This window comes from Prinia subflava, chromosome 1, assembly GCF_021018805.1.
Source record: "Prinia subflava isolate CZ2003 ecotype Zambia chromosome 1, Cam_Psub_1.2, whole genome shotgun sequence".
In the NCBI taxonomy this organism is placed as follows: Eukaryota; Metazoa; Chordata; class Aves; order Passeriformes; family Cisticolidae; genus Prinia; species Prinia subflava.
Window position 1 is genome coordinate 134,095,780 of NC_086247.1, and position 22,911 is coordinate 134,118,690.

General features: G+C 38.2%; 1 protein-coding gene and 1 long non-coding RNA gene across 7 annotated transcripts in view; one reads left to right on the top strand and one right to left on the bottom strand.

Moving 5' to 3' along the window:
• SLC39A12 (solute carrier family 39 member 12) overlaps positions 1-2,864 on the top strand; it is a 34,821-nt gene extending 31,957 nt beyond the window's left edge. Inside the window, exon 13 of one of the 6 annotated variants that reach the window (XM_063413264.1) lies at positions 1,789-2,864. In XM_063413264.1, coding sequence (XP_063269334.1) covers positions 1,789-1,917 — 129 coding nt within the window. In that variant the 3' untranslated portion in view covers positions 1,918-2,864. The remainder of the gene's footprint in view (positions 1-1,788) is intronic. The other 5 variants (XM_063413256.1, XM_063413248.1, XM_063413273.1 and 2 more) reach the window with 5 other exon arrangements.
• Positions 1-22,911, bottom strand: part of LOC134558941 (uncharacterized) — a 37,135-nt gene that overhangs the window by 10,285 nt on the left and 3,939 nt on the right. The window lies entirely within an intron of this gene.

The window sequence follows — 22,911 nt, forward strand, 5'->3', positions numbered from 1 at the left end:
TTTTATGAAGTGCTTTGCATCTGCCAGTTAAAAAGGTTTATGCTCAAACAAGATTCTCTTTGCTATACCACATGCTTTTTTGTTCAGATAGAGTTGGGTGACCACAGCTGATATTGTGACAGCAGCCATTTCATTTTAACAGATGTGCAGGGATATCACACTAGGTGTGGAAATAGAAATGGTTTGATTACATGCACATAGGTTAGCTGGAGGGAGCAGACATCAGCACTGGACATGGAAAGGGTACGACTTGCTAAGAATTCCATTTGAAAACTCTCTTAGGAACCTACTGTGCATGTGTGTAGCTCCTAAATTGTCACTGACAGCAATGAAAATTCAATTTTGCAGTGGGAGGAGAAAATTTTCCTGTTTGGAGAACTTTTCACTCAGGCACTGGGGACAAGGAAAAGATAGACTGATTATAAGGATAAATAAGAAATACTAAACATCTAGCCTGGAACCCTAGGTTCAGGCTAGGTCTTAATTAACAGTTTTCACTTATATACATGATAAACTCTGTGCTCTGAGCACGTAAAACTGTCAGTTCCGATTTTGATTTGCATCAGAACTTTGAGGTGTTTACACTTGCTTTAGATTAAAAGTTCTGGAATATCTTTAAACACTGATCAAATATAAATACATAAGTTCCTGTAAAATAATTTAAACCACTGCTTTGTAATGAAGATCCAGGGCATTTGGGTTTCCCTGTTATTTTCAGGCAAAACTTTAATGTGCAGGCAGGTTTCTCAGCAGAGTTTTGTTTTGGGTCCATGCCAACTTTCAGAGAAAGAAGAATCAGAAGAAGCAGCCCCAGAGACCCCCTCTGACAGAGGAAAGGGCGAGCACAGCAAACACTCCCGTTTACCTCTGTGGTCAGCACCACTCCACTGTCTCCCAGTGGCTGCTGCTGTTACAGCTACTGTGAATAGCCTCCAAAGTGCACAGGAACTCAGTATCTTTAGTAAAGCACAGAAAAAACCACACAACTAAAACCAGAGGTCAGCACCAGACTGTTGCTCTCTATTTATTTCCAGACTTGATGTGACAATATTAGCAGTCATCAGTGTTTCCTCTGAATAAAGCAGAAATATTAAGAGAATTTGAGCCTGAGGCACCATTTTTGCAAGCTCTGCTTAGACACATATTTAGTTTAACCCTTTGATAAAATACACTGTGTAGAGTGAAAGGTCAATGCAAGTAAGTTCTATTATGATTATAAACAAGTGTTGTTCCATTACATGATTTAAAACTCACAGAGAAAAACACAAAACATGATTTTTTTCAAGGATATTTTAAAAATCCTGTTTTCTGCTTGTGCATTTACTAAAGCCCAAGTAAATAGGAGTGTTGCCAGTTATTTCAGAAAAAGCATGATTGACCCTATATATAGTACTGAAGCAAAAAATACTCCAACTAGTTTATTCCCACAAAAGGAAATCACTAATTTTATCACTAATTTTACTAAATAAACATTTCCTTATAGATAGCTGTATAAAATCACTACAGAATATTGAGAAGTTAACAAATTTCAGAATCTTGTTTATAATTCTTGTCAGTGCTAGTAAAAGAACCAAAGTGGGTAGAATTTGATTAATTTAAATATTTTGCTGTTGAGATCAGCTTTGTCAATACGTACAGCAAATGCTACACATTAATAACTATAGTCAGAAGCTCAGCAATTTGAAAGTTGCTTTTTTTTTAATGAAGTTTGCCTTGTTTTCCCATAACTTTTGTTTCCCACAGATGAATGTATCTGGCTCTCATTCTGCTGTCTTATTCTTTTTTTAGCTTCCCGAAATGACTCATATTCAGACACGGCGACCCTGGTTGATGTTTCTCCTACAGAACCTTGGATTACTATTAGGCTGGCTTTGCCTCTTTCTTTTGGCTGTATTTGAACAGAAAATTAAAATATAAGTTTTCTGTTGGAAATCTCGAAGTACCACTTATGACAGTGGATAGCATTATTCATAATTTTGTCATGTCTGCCATAGTGATATGTAAATTAAGTTGCTGGGATTTTATATCTGAACAGTAGATAACTATTTTACTTTATTAACTTATTGTTCAGATTTTTGTAATTATTTTTTGTAAAAATGAATGTTTAGAATTATGTTTTATTTGTTACTGAGTTTACCAGATCCCACGCTCAAACTCACAGGAGCTTTTAATTAGTTTTTATTGAGACTGTTCTAGTTGAATGCTCTAAGTGATCTCTGCCAGTCTGATTGAAAAAAAGAATAAAACACTTTTATATGCAATAATTAAAGTGGACTAACCAAAGTTGAATAATTTGAATACAGAATGTTTTTTGCCTTTTAGTACAAAGAATTATTTCTTTAAATCTGAAAAGCATAGCAAAGCTAAACTGCTAAATGGCACAAAGCAATCTCTTAATGTCTGCACTTTCTGCTTTCTCAACATAAAGATTCTTATCAGTTGCATCTTACTGGTCCACTGTGGCAGGAAAAAAAGGACAGTGTTGAAGTTTATGATACAGAAATTTGGGAATTCTTTTCTGACTGAAATACAGTTTTTCATATGTGTGATGGAACCTGTGACAGTCAAGCACTGGACTAAACACCTTTTTGGTGGTTGCTTTTAGCAACTGCTTATGAAGGATTATAAAAAATATGTTTAAATTGCTTTTTCCTGATATCCCTTCCAGACTCCTCAAATGAAGGGATTTCTTGAGCCAAATGTTGCTTCTGAGATATCACATTCAATAAACACTTGCCTTCCTGTCAGCAATTAGCTTAATCATAGATATGTGATGTGCATTATGGAAAGAGCTTTTTCAATTGTTTAAAGTGCATGTAGCCTCACTGCAACTCCTCCCATTCTGAGTGATTTTTTGTGCAATTACTCCTCTTGATTTCAAGGTAATTCTGCATGAGTTGAGATGATTAATTTAATTTAATTTTGCAGAACTAGGTCTGAAACAAATATACAAATCCTGCCCTGATTCTGATGTGCTGAGCAGCTTCCAGAAGGTACTGAGAAACATTCAGCTGTGTAATTTCAGCTCTTTACCTGCTCTCAGTTTCTGGTACCAGGACTCCTCCCCTACCTTATTTATACTTTTGTATGAGAACTAAATTATGTTCTTTCTTTCTCCTCTGATGAGCTGTGGAAATAGGTTGCTCTGATGAGCAAGTTACAGAACAGATATATATTCTTTGTGAAGCAAATGCTTCCTAGTGAAGGCACAATTATTCTCATATTACAGAGAGGAATAGAGTCTACTCTCCTACAGCAGACTCTCAGACATGTTAGTTCCCAAAAGTTTCGTATTAGCTTATCAAAATACAAAGAGAAAAAAAATACTGAAACCCACTGTTTATGATAGCCTACACCCATGGGCTTGTGATCCCTTAGTCAACCACTGACTAACCCTAAAGCAAACAAAAACTTAGAGATCATTTTAAAAGTAGATATGGATTAATTTTCAGTGCCCGTTAGTTATGAGAATCTGTAGCAAACACCCCAATGCAAGTCTAGACAGACATGTGCATATTTCAGAAACTTTGTCCCAAACAATTTATCCAAGGGAACACAGGAAGTCTCTATCTGACAGAGGGGTGAACCGAGCTCTTTGTAAGGCCCGAATTACAATCCTAGCTTCTTTTACTTAGGTGTGCAAATACTACAATTGCTTTTTATGTTGATGTAACTTTGAAAGTTGAGCTGAGAAGACATGTCTAGTGCTTCTGTTTTCAAAGTTTACATTTTTTTTCCCAGAGCTTGTGCTTGATTTTATTAAGGTAAGATTTTTAAAAAGTGGTTTCTCAGTATTTCATCTGTTTGTGTTGGCACTGAGTCACTTCACGACCTTCAGTGGTGACAGTCACTTCAAGCAATAGCAGGGCTTCACTGGGTGTAAGCAAAATCTATTCTTGAATCAGATGGTGCAGATGAAAATTGGAAACATTAATTATTTTAAAGAGAAGAGTTACCATAGTTTTATGTGCCTAATGTTTGCTTCCACAGCAAACAAGATTACCAGCATGATCATGTTTGGGTAATGTTATTGTATTTGAAATATTTGTCTACTATTTATTAATGTGTCTGAAAGAGGAAAAGCCATTTCCGGCAGTGTGTACTTAAAGCTGCATGGGAACATAGGTTCCCATCCAGATATGTTCTGTGAATGTATTGTACCCACATCTATTAAGAAAATGCCAACTTTTGGCTATATATGCTTATCAGGCATCTTGATCACATTTAAGAACCAAATTTATTTATACAGCTTCCACCATAGGCAGAGAGATGTTAATCAGAAAGCCAGTTAATCTTTATTTCTGCCACAGAGCTCTTTGGCTTTTGTGGTGTTTGTCAGTAGTGAGTAGTTCTATGAGGATTTTCACCTGGTGTCAAACCTGAACACCTGAAGTCTCATCAGCATATGAAAATTTGAGTTCCTGTGGCACTTAGAGAGAACTTATCTCACTAATTAAGGTTAGTGCCTGTGCTGTAAACCTCTTTACATTATCTTTAAAAAGATACTGAAGGTGGAATATTAGTACATATAAATCAAGACCTCTAGCCTTACAGAGGGCTGGAAACAGTTCCTATAGACATTGAAACAGAAATGAAATAAGTTTTACACCAAAGAGATTCATCCATCAAATTCATCATTTTAGTCAATGTTCTCTAAAAATTCCAAGAAAAATAATAGAATATGATTTTGTGTCCTTACAAAAGAGAAGACTCTGCAAAAATGTTCTTATGATACATTCTCTTTTAGTTTGTTTTAAATCTGTACAGTTTGTTCATAGAGATTTGAAACAGACCTGTTTTTAAAGCCAGATACATCTTTCTGTTGCTTCAAGCCTAACAGAGAGAGAGCATAATATGCCAATGTTTTCATTGAGTCAAATCCTGAGTAAGGACTGGAGAACTTCATCACTTGCAGCCCTTAAATCAGGACTAGGTTTCTCTGTAAGAGGTATGCAATTACTCAAACAGACGTTTTGTGCTTGATGGAGAGATTACTTGGTGAGGTTTTACAGCCAGTCAGGCAGTTCTAACTAGATAATCATAATGTTCCTTTGAAATTTTAAATACATGAATCTATAGATAAAGGAATTTTCCTAGAAGAAGCTGTTTAGCGTTTCTGCCTTTCATCTATTCTTAGTTTTCAGACACTCTTAGGATTAAATGATCTTGCTTTCCTACACAGAAAACTAGAGAGAAAAGGAAAGGTTGAAAGAATTCATTTGCTATGGTATTTTTTCTTGGAAGTTAGATGGCAGAGGGCCTCATAGAGGATACTTCAATTCCAAACTACCAGCACTCCTGAGAGCTGACCTTGTACCTCTATTTTCTGTATATGTTACACATTATCCAGTGGCGCCTAAGATAAATAGTTCCTTCTCTGCAGTCAGTTATAGTAATGCCCTCAAGTTTCTGGAGCTCATCTGCATGTTTTAAATACTGCCTTTACTGTATTTTGTGCTTTAAACATGAATGTGGCATTTTCTCCAGAGACAGAAATATACCTTTTCATATAAGAAAACATAGTTAGTTTTGGTATTTACCCTTGAACTGTTTTTCTATCACCCTGCCATTGCACTTGAGAAAGCAAATTATCATTGTAACAGTTTTAAACAGGTTTATGGCTGTCTGATGTACGGATTAGGGCTGCTATTTTATCAATGTTCTTAGCTTTCTTTCTTTACTGTAACTTTTTGTCAAGCCTTCCTGTAATTTTAAAAATAAGCTGCCTTCTATTGTGAGTGTAGCTGTAGGAATGTGACTACAGAAAATACAGGCAGGAGTTGCACAATGGCTTTAATCAAAACAAAAAGTCCTGCAATTTATTTCACTAGACCCACCTACATTCCCTTCTCCGCAAAAGAACAAAAAATCCACACATGGAGCTGTTGCTCTGGGTCACGTAGGGGAATGTAAGAAGTGGCTCTTTCCTTTTATGTCCCTGATAACAGGGCCGAGCGCGGCGGGAGACCCTGGAGTCCTGCGCTCCGTGCCAAGCCGCGGTCGGAGCGGCGCCCGGGGCGGCGGTGCGGGGCCCGCGGGGCGGGCGGGGCCCGGGGAGCCGAGGGCGGCACTTGGGCCCTGGCAGCCGGAGGACCAAGGGGTTATTTTCACTGTCTCACCCTGCAGCAGCTCGCTGCCTGCTGTGGAAGTGGAAACTGCTGTGACAGTGGTCCGGCCGATACCCCCGTGGGTGCGGCTCCCGGAGGCAGTAACCCGCAGGACCAGCGGTCAGGGCCATCCCCGGGATCCCCAGGGAGCTCCATCTCCACGCTGCGGCTGCAGGGCACCCAAACGGAGACGTGACCGCGTTAAGCACAGGATTAGCTCGCAACCTAAATCCGCCTGGCACCATTTACATATCGGCCCGAGATAATGCAGACCAGCTCTAACGCAGCGCTGTAGGTGTGTCTATATGTGACATCGTTTTGTTCCTCTGCAGCTGGCTGGGGAACCCTCCTCCTTTTCCCAGGAGCCAGAAGGACCTAATTGGAGCCACCCAAGAGAGGTGACATGAGCTATGCGTAGGGAAACAGACTGGTCAGATATTATGACATATTCCAGTCTTGATTTAAATCACACCAAATCGTCGTCCATGGACTCTCATGCTGCAGGGGGGGCAGCAGGACAGTGCCTGCACTGCTCTGCTGGGCAGCTGCCCAGGCTGTCCTCGGCAGGCTGCAGGGTGGGTGAACAGCAGCCATAGCTCAGGCCTGCCAAGTGTTCAGAGTATCCCAGGTGTCCCTGTGTTGCTGGTGTATATCCACCAGCATATCACCTCAGGAAAACTCTTTTTATCTTTTCTGGTAAGGACTTTCTAGTGTTTGTCCTTCCACCTGCTATGCAAATACAGTAAGCCATATGATATAGGCTGTTACCTGCTCTTGTCCACCACCCACGCAGATCATTTTGGACAGGCTTTTGTGTTGCCACAGTTTATTTCTTCAGACAGGGAAACAGAATGATGGACAATTAACTGAGAATCACAAAAAATGAGATGATATTCTACACGCAGTGGGACTGGTAATGCAACTCATTTTTGGAGAGACACTGCTGTGAGTACTGAGCACAAACACAAGTAAGTCATCTTGTGATTCCACACTGAAGTGTGTTGGTGTTGTCTTGGTGGTCTTGGGTGGTTTTATCACTAACAGGTAGAGTGCCCTAGCTTCAAGACTTCAAATGCCATCTATGTATTCGTTTGCAAGGGCATAGTATGAGCTCTGGAGCAAGAGTGCACCTACTTTTTGACTGTCATCCCAATCCAGAAGGGGATGGATATTGAATTTAAGTATACAACCAAATGCCAGCATATGCACGGTACAGTAACTCAGGAGCAGATAGCTGCCATTATCAGCAAGTTTAGTGATTTGTAAATGGGCAACATACATCTAGTGGTTCAGTATGCCCAGGACAGCACAGCAGCATTCAGAAAACATCTACACTGTGCTATAGCCATGAATGCAATTCTTTTCCCAGGTACTATCCACATGAGAAGTCCTATGCATGTTAAAATCATTCTGTTACACTCCAGAACATTACTGATGATATTTTTTTGCACAAGGTTTCATAGAAAAAGAAAAAATGGACAATAAGGTCTCTTCTGTAATATGGTCAAAAACTGAACACAAGTGCTAACTGTAAATTGCACAGTGGGTCCTCATCCTGCACACAGGCAAAGCATCTCCCTTTTCACTTTGAGACAAACAAGGCAAAGCTGATAAGGAACAGGAAAGCCAGAACAAGGAACTGTTCTAAAGAAAGTTCTTATAGATGTGTAAGTTGTATAGGTGTAAATGGAAATACAAACAACAAATACATAAATAATTACTCTCTCCTCATTGCAGTACCTTCTCACTAATAAACAAATCCCCACACAGTTCTCTCAAATATTATGGAATATTATCTCTCAAATATTATTCTCTCAATAAGCTGGAAAATATTGTGGCTAAGAAGTCAGGTTTTACCACTGGAAGTAGTTCACATATTACAAAATAGATGACTTTTAGTAAGTCTTAGTTTTGAGACAGGCATTGAAAATATGATCTATATCTTCATAGGCATGTAGTTTGGAAAATTCATATTCTTCGTTGATGAAATCATTATAATTTTGTGCACAGGAAGTAAATTCTGTCTCAAGTAATGAGAGGAAAAAACCTTAAGAGAGCACAGTCCATTTTTATCATTTCCTACTACTATAAAATCCAATTTTCAAATTGGCTTTTTGTACTTGCAATTAGCAAGAATATGCCATTTGTCTAGACAACACAGTAGCTGAAAATCTGATGTTTCTGGCATTATTAGGGTAGACTAAGAACACACATGACTATTTCTAAATTCCTTTCTAGCACGTCATATTTTATTACACCATCAAAATTCTTGGGTTGGAGTGCACATAATTACCCCTTCATTCTTGACTGTGATTCCTGCTCGTGGAGCAGTGCTTTCTAGAAGTAATTAAAATGTATTTCACTGGAGTGAAGTGGCTTTTTCTGTTTCCTTCCCTTTCTCTCACCTAATTTCTCCCACCAATATAATTCTTGCTATGTGTTAAGTTTCAGTTTTGGTGAAGAAAACCTGTTTTTTTAGAGACATTTCATTACTATAGTAATTGGTGTTGGATCATGGGCAAGAGATATTTCAGAAAGGATGGTTTGTATTCTAAGGAAGCATAAATTGAGCAAGAAGTTCCTACCTTTTTTTAGTTGGTTTGCTGCTTGAAGTTTTTTAACTTGTTTTATTTTATTATAAAATACTATACTCCAGCTTTAAAAGGAAAAAAAAAAAAAAAGAACAAGTAAAACCCCAACAAAACATTTAAATGTCGAGGTGCAAATACCAACACTGATATTCACCAGTTTACATTCGACTGCAAGTGATCAGGTCTTCTGCACATCTCAAATGACTCTTTTAAAGCTATTGCTTCCCAGCTGACACATATTAACTGACCCTGGGCATGTGTGCAGTGTTTTGAATATTCTCAGTAAAACAATTGCCAACCACTTTCATTTCTACAGCCCAATAGTATTACAGATGAGGACACGGAGAAACAGTTTCTAATAATGAATAAATATTGGATTTATGCAATATAAACTGAAAATTGCTGATGACTTAAAGTAGGTATGTACTTGCAATACACTCTAGCTGTTTATAGTTCTGGTATGAATATAAACTATAACAATAGCAAGAGTGTTTTTGAGTATGTCATATTGATTTCAAGTAACAAATATTCCATACTTTTTCCCTTCAGAATTCACAACACAAAGGGTATCTCAGACATTAAGAACAAACCTTCAGGCCCCTGGCTTTCTCATGAATTACATTTTTGTATGTTCAAAATGGTTATTTGAATAGTAAAAAGGCCCTGTCCTGTCTTCTGTACTTTTGACCTATTTATTTCAGAAATAGTCACCTTTTCCAAAGAATTGCCAAGCTTGTTCCCCAGGGAAATTGTTGGTTCACATGGCAAGACACACAAAGTTTTGGCAGAAGACATTTACATTTGCTATATTCATGGTTACAAAATAGCATCAGATGTCAGACTCAAATCTTTGCTCTCTAATGCCCCTGAAATAAGTGAGACTTTGCAGCATGTAAAGAATAAATCACTTCTGAATTCTCAGTTTTTTTGTTTTATATTGGTAAAATTTTATTAAAAGCAGTAATTTCTGCTTCATGCTCTTTTAAACAATGGACAACATGGGCTTTTGGATTCTTTATGACAAAACTCCCAAGTCTGCACAGTGCCTGTGTTACTGAGATCAACATGATAAGGAGATCATCTGAAATACAGCTGGCAACCAGCACTGTTTCTTGAGTACTGAAAGTTCCTAGGCAGTATGTTTGATAAAAAACACATTGCGTGTTCATTTATCCCCTATGTCTATTTAAAATGTGAGATATAAACATCTCTACTACAGAGCAACTCAGAAACCTGTATCTGGTTTACATCCTTCAGTCACCACAAGGACACTTCATTAGCTAATTCATTGTGGAACTGATTTTTAACAAAATAAAAACAAATTCAATTTCTGAAGTTTAACCAGATCATGTAATACGTTTCCAGTAAGTCTACCACCACAGTTATAGCTGCCTTGTGTTATTATTTTCTGGTGACAGATAGGCTGCTGCAAATACTTCTGCCATAATTAATCTGCTCCAAGGGAAAAAAATAAAAAGGAAAAAGGGTTGAAAGTAAACTTCTAAGTTACTTGGTACTGCACCTTACAGTGTGAATGGATCCTTGTGGTTTTGAGGTCTATGAATGTAAGACAAATAAGACAAAACAATTTCCCATGCAGTTACAGGGAAGAAGCACTGTTTGATATGTCTGTGATACCAGATAATAATCATCAATAGTAATGTAACAATTTTGGCACTAGTCTGCTTGTCTTTGACTCAGTCTGTCGGCTATGTCTACTATTTTCACGCTAATTATCCAGTGTTCCATATTACCTACTTAAATGAGAGAATAATCAATCAAGCTCTGTCAGGAAAACTCTAATGAAGAAGACAGTGCCTTCAAAAATGAGATTTTTTCCATGTCTTGTCTCTTACATTACTCATCAGCTGAATTATGAAGAATGGTAAGGAAATGGAAAGAATTTCTACTAGAGTTCAACAGAAAGCGCAAAACATGGGGATTTCCAACCAGTTTTAAGCAGCATCTTTGTGTGCTTTAAGTAACCCCTAGGGCTTGGTAAGTTTGTCAATTTGGCTATCAGTAGTTAGATACAGCAAAAGAAACTTCCTTAGCTCTCTGGTCTTATCTTTGTACGTGACTTTGTAAGGGAGCACAGGGGCAGTAGGACAGGAAAGAATTGTCAGTGAAAAGCCCCAGATATCTGCACGGAAACTACTTGTTTCTAGGTATGGCTAATGCAAAAGGTAGCAAAATATATTAATCCTACCTTTTTCTCTGGCGTTTAGAGGCCTTTGAGATTCCACAGGTAATGCAGTCTGGATATAGAGAATTGGATGTAATCCCCTCTTGATAGGTTTTCTATCTGATCACTCTGATCATCTGATCACTCTGTTAGAGATTGGTTGAAGGAAGCTACTCTGCCAAGTTGTATAAAATGTAATTGCAGATCAGAATGCTCAAAAACTAATCCAAAACTAGTTGGTCCCACTTCCAGACACTGCTTGTGCATTTGCTCCAGGGCCTTGGAGCAAAGATTAGAATCCCCAAGTGATAAATTGGTCACCAGGCTGAAGAATAATAGCCAAAGAAGAGCTGAGGTGGGCAAACACCTCTGGAGATTCTCTAGTCCTACCACCCTAGCTCAGAGCAGGCTCAGCTAGACAAGGTTTCCCACAGTCATGTCCAGCTAAGAGTTAAGAATCTCCAAGGATGGAGACTGCACAACCTCTCTGGGTGACCTGTGCCAGTGCCCAGTCAGCCCGTTTCAGTTTGTGCCTTCACCTCTTGTCCTGTCACTAAGAACCACTGAGAAGAGTCTGCCTCAATCTTCTGCACAACAGTTTAACTTCAAGTATTGCTACTCATGGATAGGATGTCTCCAAGCCTTCTCTTCCTGAGGCTGAACAGTCCCAGCTCTCTCAGCTTCTTCTCCTCATGCAGCAAATGCTACAAGCCCGTAAGCATCTTTGTAAAACTTTGCTGACCTCGTATTTCCATGTGTTTCTTGTCCTGGGAAGTCCAGCACTGGGCCCAGCACTCCAGATATGTCTCATCAGGGCTGAGTCGAGAGGCAATGCCGGCAATGCTGACAGACAAGCTGGACATGACCCAGCCACCTGTCCTTACAGCACAAAAGGGCAAAAGTCTCCTTTGCAAAGCTGATTTCCAGCTTGATCCCAGCCTCTACTGTCCGTGGGGTTATTCCTCCCCAGGGACAGGACTTGGCATTTTGACTTTTTGAACTTGATGAACAAAACTCCTGTTTGTCATTTTTTCCAGCTCATCAAGACCCCTCTCAATGGCAGCACAAACCCCAGTTCTGTACCACCTGCAAATCACATACCTTCTTTTTTTTCCACTTCCAACCTTTTACCTTATATTAATTCCTATAGAGTTCTGAAAAGAATAGAGTCATGCCTCAGAGCTGCCAGTAAGCGTGATGTAAGCATAGTCCTTTGGAGAGTAGGAGACAGGGATCTCAAGCCCCTCCTGATAAAACCAACAAGGCAATATCCCAGCAACATTCTTCACACAATAGATATCTTGCCTAAGAATAGGGATCTGTGGAACCATCTCTGGAAAGGCAGTGATCATACTTTCAGTCAGAGGACAGTTCACAAATTATGCAATTTTGAAGCATGTCTTTGCTGGGCCTTAGAAAACTCTTAATTTCTAGGTCTTTAATCCTTGAGAGATAACATTCGGAATTGCTCAGACTGTAACAGAAGCTGAATTTAGGGAGCTTACCAATCAAATGGAGTTATTTAACAAGTTTATGTAACTCTAGAAGTTATTTCTATATTGCAACTTTACCCTGATTTTGTCTTTTCCATCCAGCCTTACTGAGTTCCAAGACTGTACAATATTCTCTGTCAAACTACTGCTATAGACTCTAGAGATGGTAAAGGAATGAGATGAGACAGATGTGAGATAGTTATTTTATTCTAACACTCTCAGCCAGTCCACGTCCCTGCAAATTAGTATAATTTATGTTGTACAAAAACCACTAGAGCTACAGATTTATGTTAAAAGTTTAAATAGGTACTCATTTTTGAAAAATAAAAAGTGCAAACTCTACTTACTACCATCTTAATTTCTGCTTTTATGTCAGTATGTGAAGTACCCAAACATTGTCTCATAAATAAGCTTGTTTGAAAATCTGAAATTGAAAGAATGTTTTATTTTCATATGTTAACAGCTTACTTGCTGTCAATAAACTCCTTCAGCTTCCTGCACTGCACAGATCTGACTGTACTTTCCATGCTTTTCTTAATGCCAAAATGTGCCCATCAGATAAAGTTTTCTATTTGGATAGCACTTCTTGTCTTTCCAAAGCTGTTCATAAGTCTGGAACACAGGCTTTAAAATGCCAAGTTTGTAAGATGTCTCTTTATCTGAGTGAATGTGCCCTCAGTTAAAGCAATAGCCCCTTACACTTCAGAGATTGCCTTAGGAGAGACAAGGAAGAAATTAAAGGTAAATGTGAGTGAACTTCAATAAAAAATTAAATATATTTCAAAGGTGATCTCAGTGCATTTATTTAAATAAAAAAATATAAATCACAAATCCTTTAATTAAAATAGTTTTCAGAGCCCCTTAAAGAATCAGTGTAGGAAGCAGTTCACCCTGAATCTCAATTGCTTATTTCTTGCTATCAAAAAATTTATAGTTGCTAATGTAGAAACTTCCACAGTGCTTCCTCTGTAGAAAATGAAAATTAAATCTTTGGGAATTCACAAATTCAAACTTCTGTGCAGTTTCACTTACTTTTGCTACTTTGATCACACACTTTCTCTAAGGCTTCCTCAGGCAGTTTCAAATAGCTGACATTCACAAAGGTGCAACAAAACAGAGCGGAGGGTATTCAGCAGGCCTAGGGCAACAATATTTGTTCCTATTGACTTTTTTCCAAAATGTTCAAAATTTGTTCCTGCTAGGGAATGCTTTTATTTGCCTTAAGACATACTTTACTGTGGTAAAATGAAAGACAATCTTTTGTGCTGTAAACAGCTATGGAACTGTAAATTACTGCTATTCACCGAAGTAATACTGTTTCAATAATATTTAATCCCATGTAAATGTTTAATGCAAAATCCTAAAAATGCATTTCCTTAAGAATTGTAATTCCTAGCCTTCTCATGACACAAGTTAGTGGGTTTAGAATAAAATAACCTCATTAGTTTGCAAACCATGGAATTTTTAGATATTGTTTCTTGACACCTTTTAGTTATAAGCAATAAAACAGAAGTTGATGATAAGGCTGCTCTAGAGAAACTAGTATGTATTTTCTAAATGCTGTTATTTTTTTCTGGGTCAGATAAAGTTACAGAAAATAACAGTTCATATCATAAATCATTTGAAAATACCAACAATTTTAGTGGTGACACTACCTGTACATTGCATGTTTATCCCAAGAATACATTTGTGGTCTGAAGAAAATATAGAGGTAATGAAATTGGTGGTAAATGCATTCTTATGTATACTGTATACTTCATACTAATCCCTTCTGTATGGCGTGGGACAGATCCAAGGCAGTAGAAATGAAAATTATAAGGTATTCTTCTGCCAGGAAAATTTACTCCATTATTATGCCCTGGATATTACAACAAAGAGGGGCTGTTCCTTTTTGAGCTCTCATGGTGAATTGACAAGACATTTAGCTATCATCCTTAAAACTTTTGGATACACAAAAGCAGGCTTTGCAGTAAATATTTACATTTGATTGTGGTTTTTTGCACTGTGCTAGGACCAAATGGGAAAAAGACTTTAAACCTTCAAAAACTGTTGAAGTGATATCTATCTCTTCTCATTTTATAGCATTCCTGTCTTTTAAATGCATTTTTACTTCTCATTTGTGAATTCCTTGAAACATCAGATTTTAACATAACAGAAAAGAAGATTTGGAAGCTGCTGTGGAAAACAGGTTACTGGGGTTACCAACCTGTGAACTTGTTTCCTACCCAAGATATTGCAGAGGTTCAGAAGTTTAGGGTATTTCAGGTCTCTTACATTTTGTAAGGAAATAATACTGGGCATCTGAATAGATCTCATTTTAAAGGTCTGAGTATTTAGGACAGTGGCTGGTGCAACATCTTGAAGTGAGACTTTCATTGATTTATTTGTTTGTTTATTTAATTTATTTATTACCAAAGTAAGCTAAGTTGCATCCATGTGAAGTTACTCCTGAGAAATGGAAAAGGTGGCAGGAACGTAGGTTCAGCATTCTCTGCTTTTTTTCATCAGCCCCTAGAGCAAGACAGTCTCAGTAGGAGAGGCTTTGCCTGGAGTGCCCAGCTCAGGGCTCTGCTACTTCACTCCCACAGGTTTCAAATTCCCACCAGCCACAGCAGTACAGGTGAGTTGTATCAGGGTGGGAATTAGATAAATGGCTTGGAGTTGTTGATTAGGACTGAAATTTGGGTCCTTTGGTATTACACTAATAAAGGATTGCATCCATATAGGGAAGAGATGTACACTCAGAATTTCAACCTGGTTTTCAAGCTGCTGTGAAAAAGGTCTATGCAATAGCTGTCAGTGTTGTAAATCCTCTGAAGGACAATAATCTTAGCAAATTTAGGGAACTGCAATAAACCAGCTGCATCAAGTTTTAATACTTGATAGAAGCCCAAAGCACTGCAACAATCAAACTGGAGAAATCTGATCTCCTCTCTAGAGTGACTTATCTGGCAATTCTCAGAGAACCTGACCTAATTAGAGCTACTCTTCTTGCACTCATGCTAATGTGAAATGTGACAGAAGCACTTAAAAACTATTCCTGAAAAAATCTCAGGGGGAAAGGGTGGCTTGTGTATTTATTCTACCTCAGTACCCCAGACAGCAGCTCTACAAACTGAGCTGTCTAAGCTGAAATTGAAATGACTCATCATTTTAAAGACAATTGTGTTTTAAAGCATGCTTCTATAATAGCTTGAAATGCTCCCTATGGATGGTAAATGAGATGACTGTTTATAAATAAGAGTGCATATTGGTGTTGCTAATATTTTCCTTGTCTCTGAAAGATTTATGATAATAAATCCAAAATAGTTCATCCTTATAAAGTACAAAAGAAGAGTTTTGTTGAGGAGAATTGTTTTAAATTATTATTAAAATAACTACAGCTTGCCTGGTCTCTGCCTCAATTCAGAGCTCTGCTATAGGGGTTTATCAATCAAAACAACAACTAAGTTATCCCAATTGGCTGTTACTCAGCTTAGTCATTTTAGAACAGCTGATGTCACAGAAAGGAATTTTTTAAAATTATCATTATTTATCATACTAGCCTGCTTGCTAAGATATCCTTTACTGGACTGGCTTTCTGTTTATGAAGCTGAAATAAAATTCTGACTTTTAAAAAAGGTTTTGCCTAGACCTGGTATGCCTAGGCTGGGTACGGGTATAAAGTCTCTAAAGATCTTACTACATCTTGATTTCTAAATAGAGTAATTTATTTATACAAAAGCACATATCTGAAGGCAGAGAGTTCTAAGAGCGGCCTTATTCTACAACCAGTTACAAACCTAGGCAAAAAAAGTCTGAACAAGACAATAACTAAAGCATAGAAATCTTAACACATACAACTCAAATGAGACAGCGAACAAAGCATAAGATTCCTAACAAGCAGAACTAGTAAGACTATAAGCAAAGCACACATCTGACATTACAGCCTCTAGGTAAATCAGCCTCCCATCTGACCCCAAGCAGGATTTTCCAACCGTGGGGTCACAATAACAGAAAGGGAACACAAGATCACAGATCCCAGATAGGGGTCCCGGCCACGGGGATCACAGTGGCAGTGGAGGGGTCCCCAACTTGGCAGAGTTCCCGAAAGCAGGGTCACAGGGACAAGGAAGGGTCCCGAGGTCCCAAACCCTTGCAGTTCCCAGTTGCAGAGACAGAAACCCTCACAGACTCCCCAGCAGCCCCGAACAGAGTCCCGGGGCAAACGCCGCAGGGGAAAAGGGAAGGGACGGGATCGCAGGGGCAAGGGAGATCCCTGGGGTCCCGAACCCTCGCAGGAGGAAGGGACGGGACCCCAGGGCCCAGATCCCAGGCTACCTTTAGATGATACCTTTAGAATCCCATTCGGCTCCCTGGCAAGGCTCCTTCCTCAGGCTGCAGGAGGTGGAGGTTGGATCGATAGATCGGATTGATCAATCAATCCCCCGACCAACTGACCCAGAGGCTTTTTATCCCAAATTACAAAATGCATATTCATATCTTTTATCTACACACTAACCAATCTAGGTACAATTCTAAAGTTCGTAAAACTACAAAAATCAGCGTCAAAACCTACGCACATAGCATATCTATTAACGCAAAACACTATCTTGCTAGCCTCAAGTTCTATCTTGTTATTGTAAAAAACCTCTATCTTACTAGCATAAGGTTCTACCTTGTTGTACATAAAACTCATAGTAAAAATTATAAACAGTACCCTACTCTATTTTTGTTATGTCTGTACTCTATCACTAGGCCTGAAGCTGTGTCCTTCTACACTGAACTAGGACTTAGGGCATGTAAAGCTTAAAGCTAAGGGTTAGATTTCTACTTTGTGCATTTAAAGCTTTTATACATTCTAATTTTTCTAAAGGCTTTAATTCTATCTCTGTACTTTTCACTCTCTGTGGAGGATCCATGGAAACATGGACTCCGACACTGGTACATTGTTGTGTGACTGTACATGATACAACTACTAATGTGGGTATGATGTTTGCAGGTCTCTCAGGGCAGTTGTGCTGCTCAGAAGTAACACTGGTGAAACACTATTTTTGGAGGTGTTATCATATGTAATGCTTTTACCAGCAACATTCTTGTGCATGAGACTGCTGCCCTTAGTTGTGTGTTCACATAAGTACTGTCAATCTGAGGAGCTTCAACAAGTGCTACAACCAATATGTGCTTAAAATAACCATGATACAAGAGCTGCTGTAAAATTCTAATAATAAAGTCACCAGGTAGAAATGCACTGATAATTCACATTACAATCAGAATGAATGCCGGAGTATTTGGAATGGAATTACATGGAATTATATGGAACAACATGGAGCAATAGAGGACCTGTTGCTTTGATGAAAAGGGAAGGAGACATCTGAGAGCAGATTTTGCACTTTTAGCCCCAAGAAAGTGATAAGATTTATTAGGCAACCAATTATTTCCATTCTATATGAATGGCTTCAGTAGCTACTGAACCAAACAGTATTTCAATACCATAGATGTTTGGTTGATTGGCACCTAAAATGCCATCCTGGTAGGTATGTATAAGAAGTCATCAGATGAATTCCAAACTCTGAAATGCAGAATCATACTTCATCTTTACCAATGAACTCAGTTTTTGATTCTGCCCTGCTTACAGTTAAAACTTTTTCTGTGGTACCTCTCAGTAAAATGTAGCTTTTTGACATTTCAATTTTTTTCGAAGTGGGATGTACAGCTCTTAATAGTCTATTTTGTTAAACTTCACGAAAAGCAACTGAGGAGCTGTAGAAACAAAAGTCTCTTGGCATATACGTACTTACTAGAGTGAAATGGAATAGGTTATACAAACCAACATTTTACAATCCTTTCAAACTAAGACTAATTACCAGATGTTCAAGAAACTTTTTCATTCGTGCCATCAATCGTGATGACTTTGCTTTGTGGTTTATGTGGTTCTTGCTTTTCTGACACTGTATTATTTCCTGTAGGGCTTAAAATGCTGCAGTTGTATGGCTCTTTGTGTGAGCCATACACATTTTACTGCACACATTTTTAGGCTGGTTTCTCTTGATTATGGTGCAATCTGAAAAGTGCCAACCTGTCTGTGCTCCAAATGCATGGGAATTAATGTTAACAGAAGTTGCATTTGGGACTCAGTTACAGCATCCAGAGAACAGCCAAGCATCACTTCCCATTCATGACATTTTGCTGGGTTTGTGTTAGGGCACTTTGGTCTCACAATTTCCATGTGTGAAGTCATATCCACATGGAGAAATCTTCAGTTAAATTACCTTCTCTCTAAGACAATAAGGAAAACGAACAGCAGAAGGGTTAGAGACTCTGACAGTTCTACATTTAGCTGGCCTGTGAGTTTCAGCACATATCCCTGTGATAAACGCCAATCACTCGCTTTTTGAAATTTATGAAAATTTAATAAAGAATAAAAATTGGTTACAAAAATTAATACAATAATAAAAGTTTAAAAAGGTTTTCAGAGACAGGACAAATAACGAGACAAATAAGAGCAAAGAAGGTAGCCCGGGTCTACCGTCCCCCCTCCCTCTCAGACAAAGGCTGTGAAGGAGAAGGGCCTCCTTCGGGAGGAATGTCCCCTTTTTGAAGGCCAAAATTTCAAAATTATGCAATCTTTATCTTAAGACAGACCCGTTTGCCCAGAGTCCCCCTTCTAATCCTGGGCGTCCAGGAGTTGGGCTTGACAGGTGGTTCGTGTGGATTCAGTCTGGGTTGACCAGGTGGCTTCTGTGGATGCAGGGAGATATGCATCTTGTCTTCTGAAAGTCCTAAGGGGGGGTTCTCTTCTTGTTGTTGTAAACTGTTATCTCTGTTGAGAAACACCTCTGGGCCTCTCCCTTTTTTTTTTTTTTTTTTTTTTTTTTTTTTTTTTTTTTTTTTTTTTTTTTTTTTTTTTTCTTTTCTTCTTGAGCTAAAGAAAATATCTTACACACAATTCTTTTATTACTAAAACTTAATGCTAAAAACTACATTTACTATATTATTCAAATGTCAATACAGCATAACTTTTCTACCTAGCATTATTGTATATAGTAAATATCTGCATAGAGCCACACACACAACAAGCCTTTTTCACATCCCACCATAGCCAAGGATCACACAGGCTGAAGCCATAAATCAGAGGCAGTTTTACAGCAGCTGGCCAGCACAGAGGCAGCACACTTCCAGCAGGACAGAGTGCAGTGCCAGCCACCTGAGCACTACCAGCTTGTTCAGGGGAGTGTGCAGCCCTGGCTGGATCCTGACACTCTCCTGTTATCCCTGCCAGCTCCTTTCAGCCTTCCTCAGTACAGACTTCTGACTGCCTGGGATGTGCCAGGACAGAGCTTTACACTCTTTGCTAAACCATGGAGTCACAGAGCCATTGTTGTTCTACATCAAGCTTTCAACTATCCTTGGCTTCAGAAGTCTTTGTGGACCAGCAATAGTGTTTCAAAAAATTTTTGAAGCAGGGGAGAAGATGATGAAATAATTTGGATTTCCAATCTGCAGTGATTTGCTTTCAGCAAAGCTGCTGACTGACAAATATTTAACAATAGGTATGCCTTGTGCTAGAAATGCAAAGATGTAATCTATCTGCAGATGCCTTTGTTCACAGTATTACCATCCTGAGGTATTTTTCCAGAGAGCAAGGGAAGCTGAAATAGAGATTATAAAAATGTCTCTTGACAAGGCAGGTTCTTGTTAATCTCAGATCCCATAGAGAACTGTAATTTCCTACTGACAAAGATCATATTCAAAGATCATGTGGCCTTTGTCATCTAACAAACAGTGAAGGGTGCTGATTTTACTTCTGCAGCAGGTATATTTTTTCTGTACTGTACAGCCTGAGGGCTTCACACCTGAGACCTTATAGTACTGCTCTGATACCAGTGACATGAGATAATTTATAGCAGAGTCCACAGCATGTCTATGTTAACAACACGATTTTCCTATTGTTAGTCTGAATGGCTAAGATCAAAACTGCTTGGAAAATATTTTATATTCTACAGAAAACTATTGTTTTTCAAAAACCTTTCTCTCTGTGTTTTCACTTTCCAAAATTTTCAGGTTTTTAACATTTTTATTTTACCAGAAATTTTCATTTGCCTCTTTCTTTCTTTTGTCTTTCTTACTTTTTTTTTTTTTCTCCCCAACTCACCCTTGGATCACTGACAAATGAACCTGTGCTAAGGGTTACAGGTAGGGTTCACAATGCAATTTTTTCAATAAAGTTAGTCAAATCTAGACCTCCTTTTTTTGTACAGATGCAAAACCCACTTATAAAGTAACTGCATTGAATTATTCCAAAAAAGTTTGATTCCGCTTGTCTGGGAGATAAGAACAATAGTTTGGCTACAAACAGCTAAAATTTTGTAGTAGCAACAAACAATTATAAGATATTAAGCCTTGAAAGACTTAATTTTGGTTTGGAGTGGGAGGATGTTTTGTTTTGTAATAATCTGATGCTATCCACTCATTGCAAACAGCTCCCAGTCTGATCATTAACTTTGAATGTAATACAATGCTACTTCTGAGCTGTGAAAATATAATCAAACTACATTTTCATATTCTACCTAAGTTACTCTTCAGTGCTTTCCGTAGTGAAGTATATGTTTAGGAGGAAGATGTGGAAGTGTTAGTGAATGCTGAATGTTCCACTTCACTGGTAGGTTGCAATACAACATTTTGCCTCCTGGACATTTTTTAAAGGTTTTTTTTTTCCATTAAAGGGATTATTTTTAAAACATTTTTCATTTACAGTTTTTGTACTTGTATGCTACATTTACAACCAGTCTACCTTTTTAATACTTATGTTGCTCATCATTAAAAACAAAAGTTGTATGCACAGACCAACTGTGCAAACAGTAACTACACTGAGAGAGTGTTTGTTTCTGTTTTTAAGCATATTTTGGTTTGTAATCTGATATCTATTTAATTACCCAAAAGCCAAAAAAAGCAATTTTAAGTTGTATCAGGTCAGGTTTACCAGTTGTGTTTTCAACACTTTTTGTTATGTTTCTCTGCTTGGAGTTGACCTTGTTTTGTTTGATTCAACAATGGATTTCCTCTAAAAGGTGTTGTGCAGTATCTCTGAAATTTTATCTACTTCTAAAATGTGAGGTCTGATCTAAAAAATAGGATTACTCTCATAAAATGGGATCTGAATTGAGGTTCAGCAGTAGTAAAGAGCAAACCTGGAAAACCCTCCTGGGGTGCCAAGTGACCTTAAAGGCATTCAACTCAATGGATTTGTATTTCTCTTCCAAGCTGCACCTGGGACCAAAGAGTAGGCAACTTTTTTTCCCTAAGAAACTCCTATAAGGATGCCTATATCCACATCTATCTGCCAGGGAGTTCCTGTAACCATCCCAGGCAGGGGAAGGGCCATCCCTGAAAACATTCAAAGTCAGACTGGACAGGCCTCTGAGCAACCTGATACAGTTGAGGATATCTCTGCTCATTGCAGGGGATTGGAGCAGATAAACCTTAAATGTCCCTCCCAACACAAACTGGTCTGTAATTCTATGATTCTATGATCATAAATCAAATGGTCTCTATTCTGAACACACATTTTGATAGGACAAGGAATGAGGGGTAAGTATTAATTTTTAGCCAGATGGTTGAATATTCCAAGAAGTTCAAAATATTGTGAGATTTGATTCCTGTTCTTAAAGAGCACCTTAATTTATCCAATGCCTATTTTGGTTAAAAAGCCAGTACAGTCTCACCTTGGAAACACTGAACTATTCTGTATTTCTTTTTCCTGACCTGCAAGTTATAATTTCACTGGTAATTATACTATTATTTCTAATCAGAATTGTATTTTAAAATGTTATTAAAAAAAAAGAGATAGCATTCAAATTATACAATGCAAACCATTTGGCAAAATTACTAATTCTGGAAGACATTCAGAATAATGAAAGCATTAAATGCACTTGAACATGTATTTGTGCAAGAAAGACTCCTATCTTAGAGTTGTTTTTTCCCTTTCTAATTGAAGCATGGTAGCAAATGCAAAACAGTGGTGAATTTTCTTACAACATGCAGAATGTAGCTATGCACATGGAAATTATATATAGACACTAGAGAAGATTGTGGTAAATGAACTTTCATTGCAGTGGCAAACAGCAACATGAATGCTAATTAAAAAGTTTACAGGCTTGTTGCACAACGACATATGTGCAATCCAGGAAAAGCAGAGCAGACACCCAGCTATGCAGTGATCTACACTGCCGGGTGGAAGAGCATTTATGAGCAGCACCTCATCTGTTTATGAACTCTCAGAGCCAGGAGGATATAACAAATTTCTTTCTTCTACATGATTTTCATCTAGATAGTTGGCATGCACTCTGTTTTCATTGCTATATGATAAAAAAAGACATGTGAAAGCCCTTATTACAACTTTAACCTTGTTTATTTAGGGGAAAAAAAACCCAACAAAAACAAACCTACCAAAAAGAAAAAAACACTCATTCTGGAAAAAGTTCCTAGTAAAAGCCTTTTTACTTTACACTAATGGCTGATCAAACACTGAAAACAAACTGATGCTTCTTCCAGAT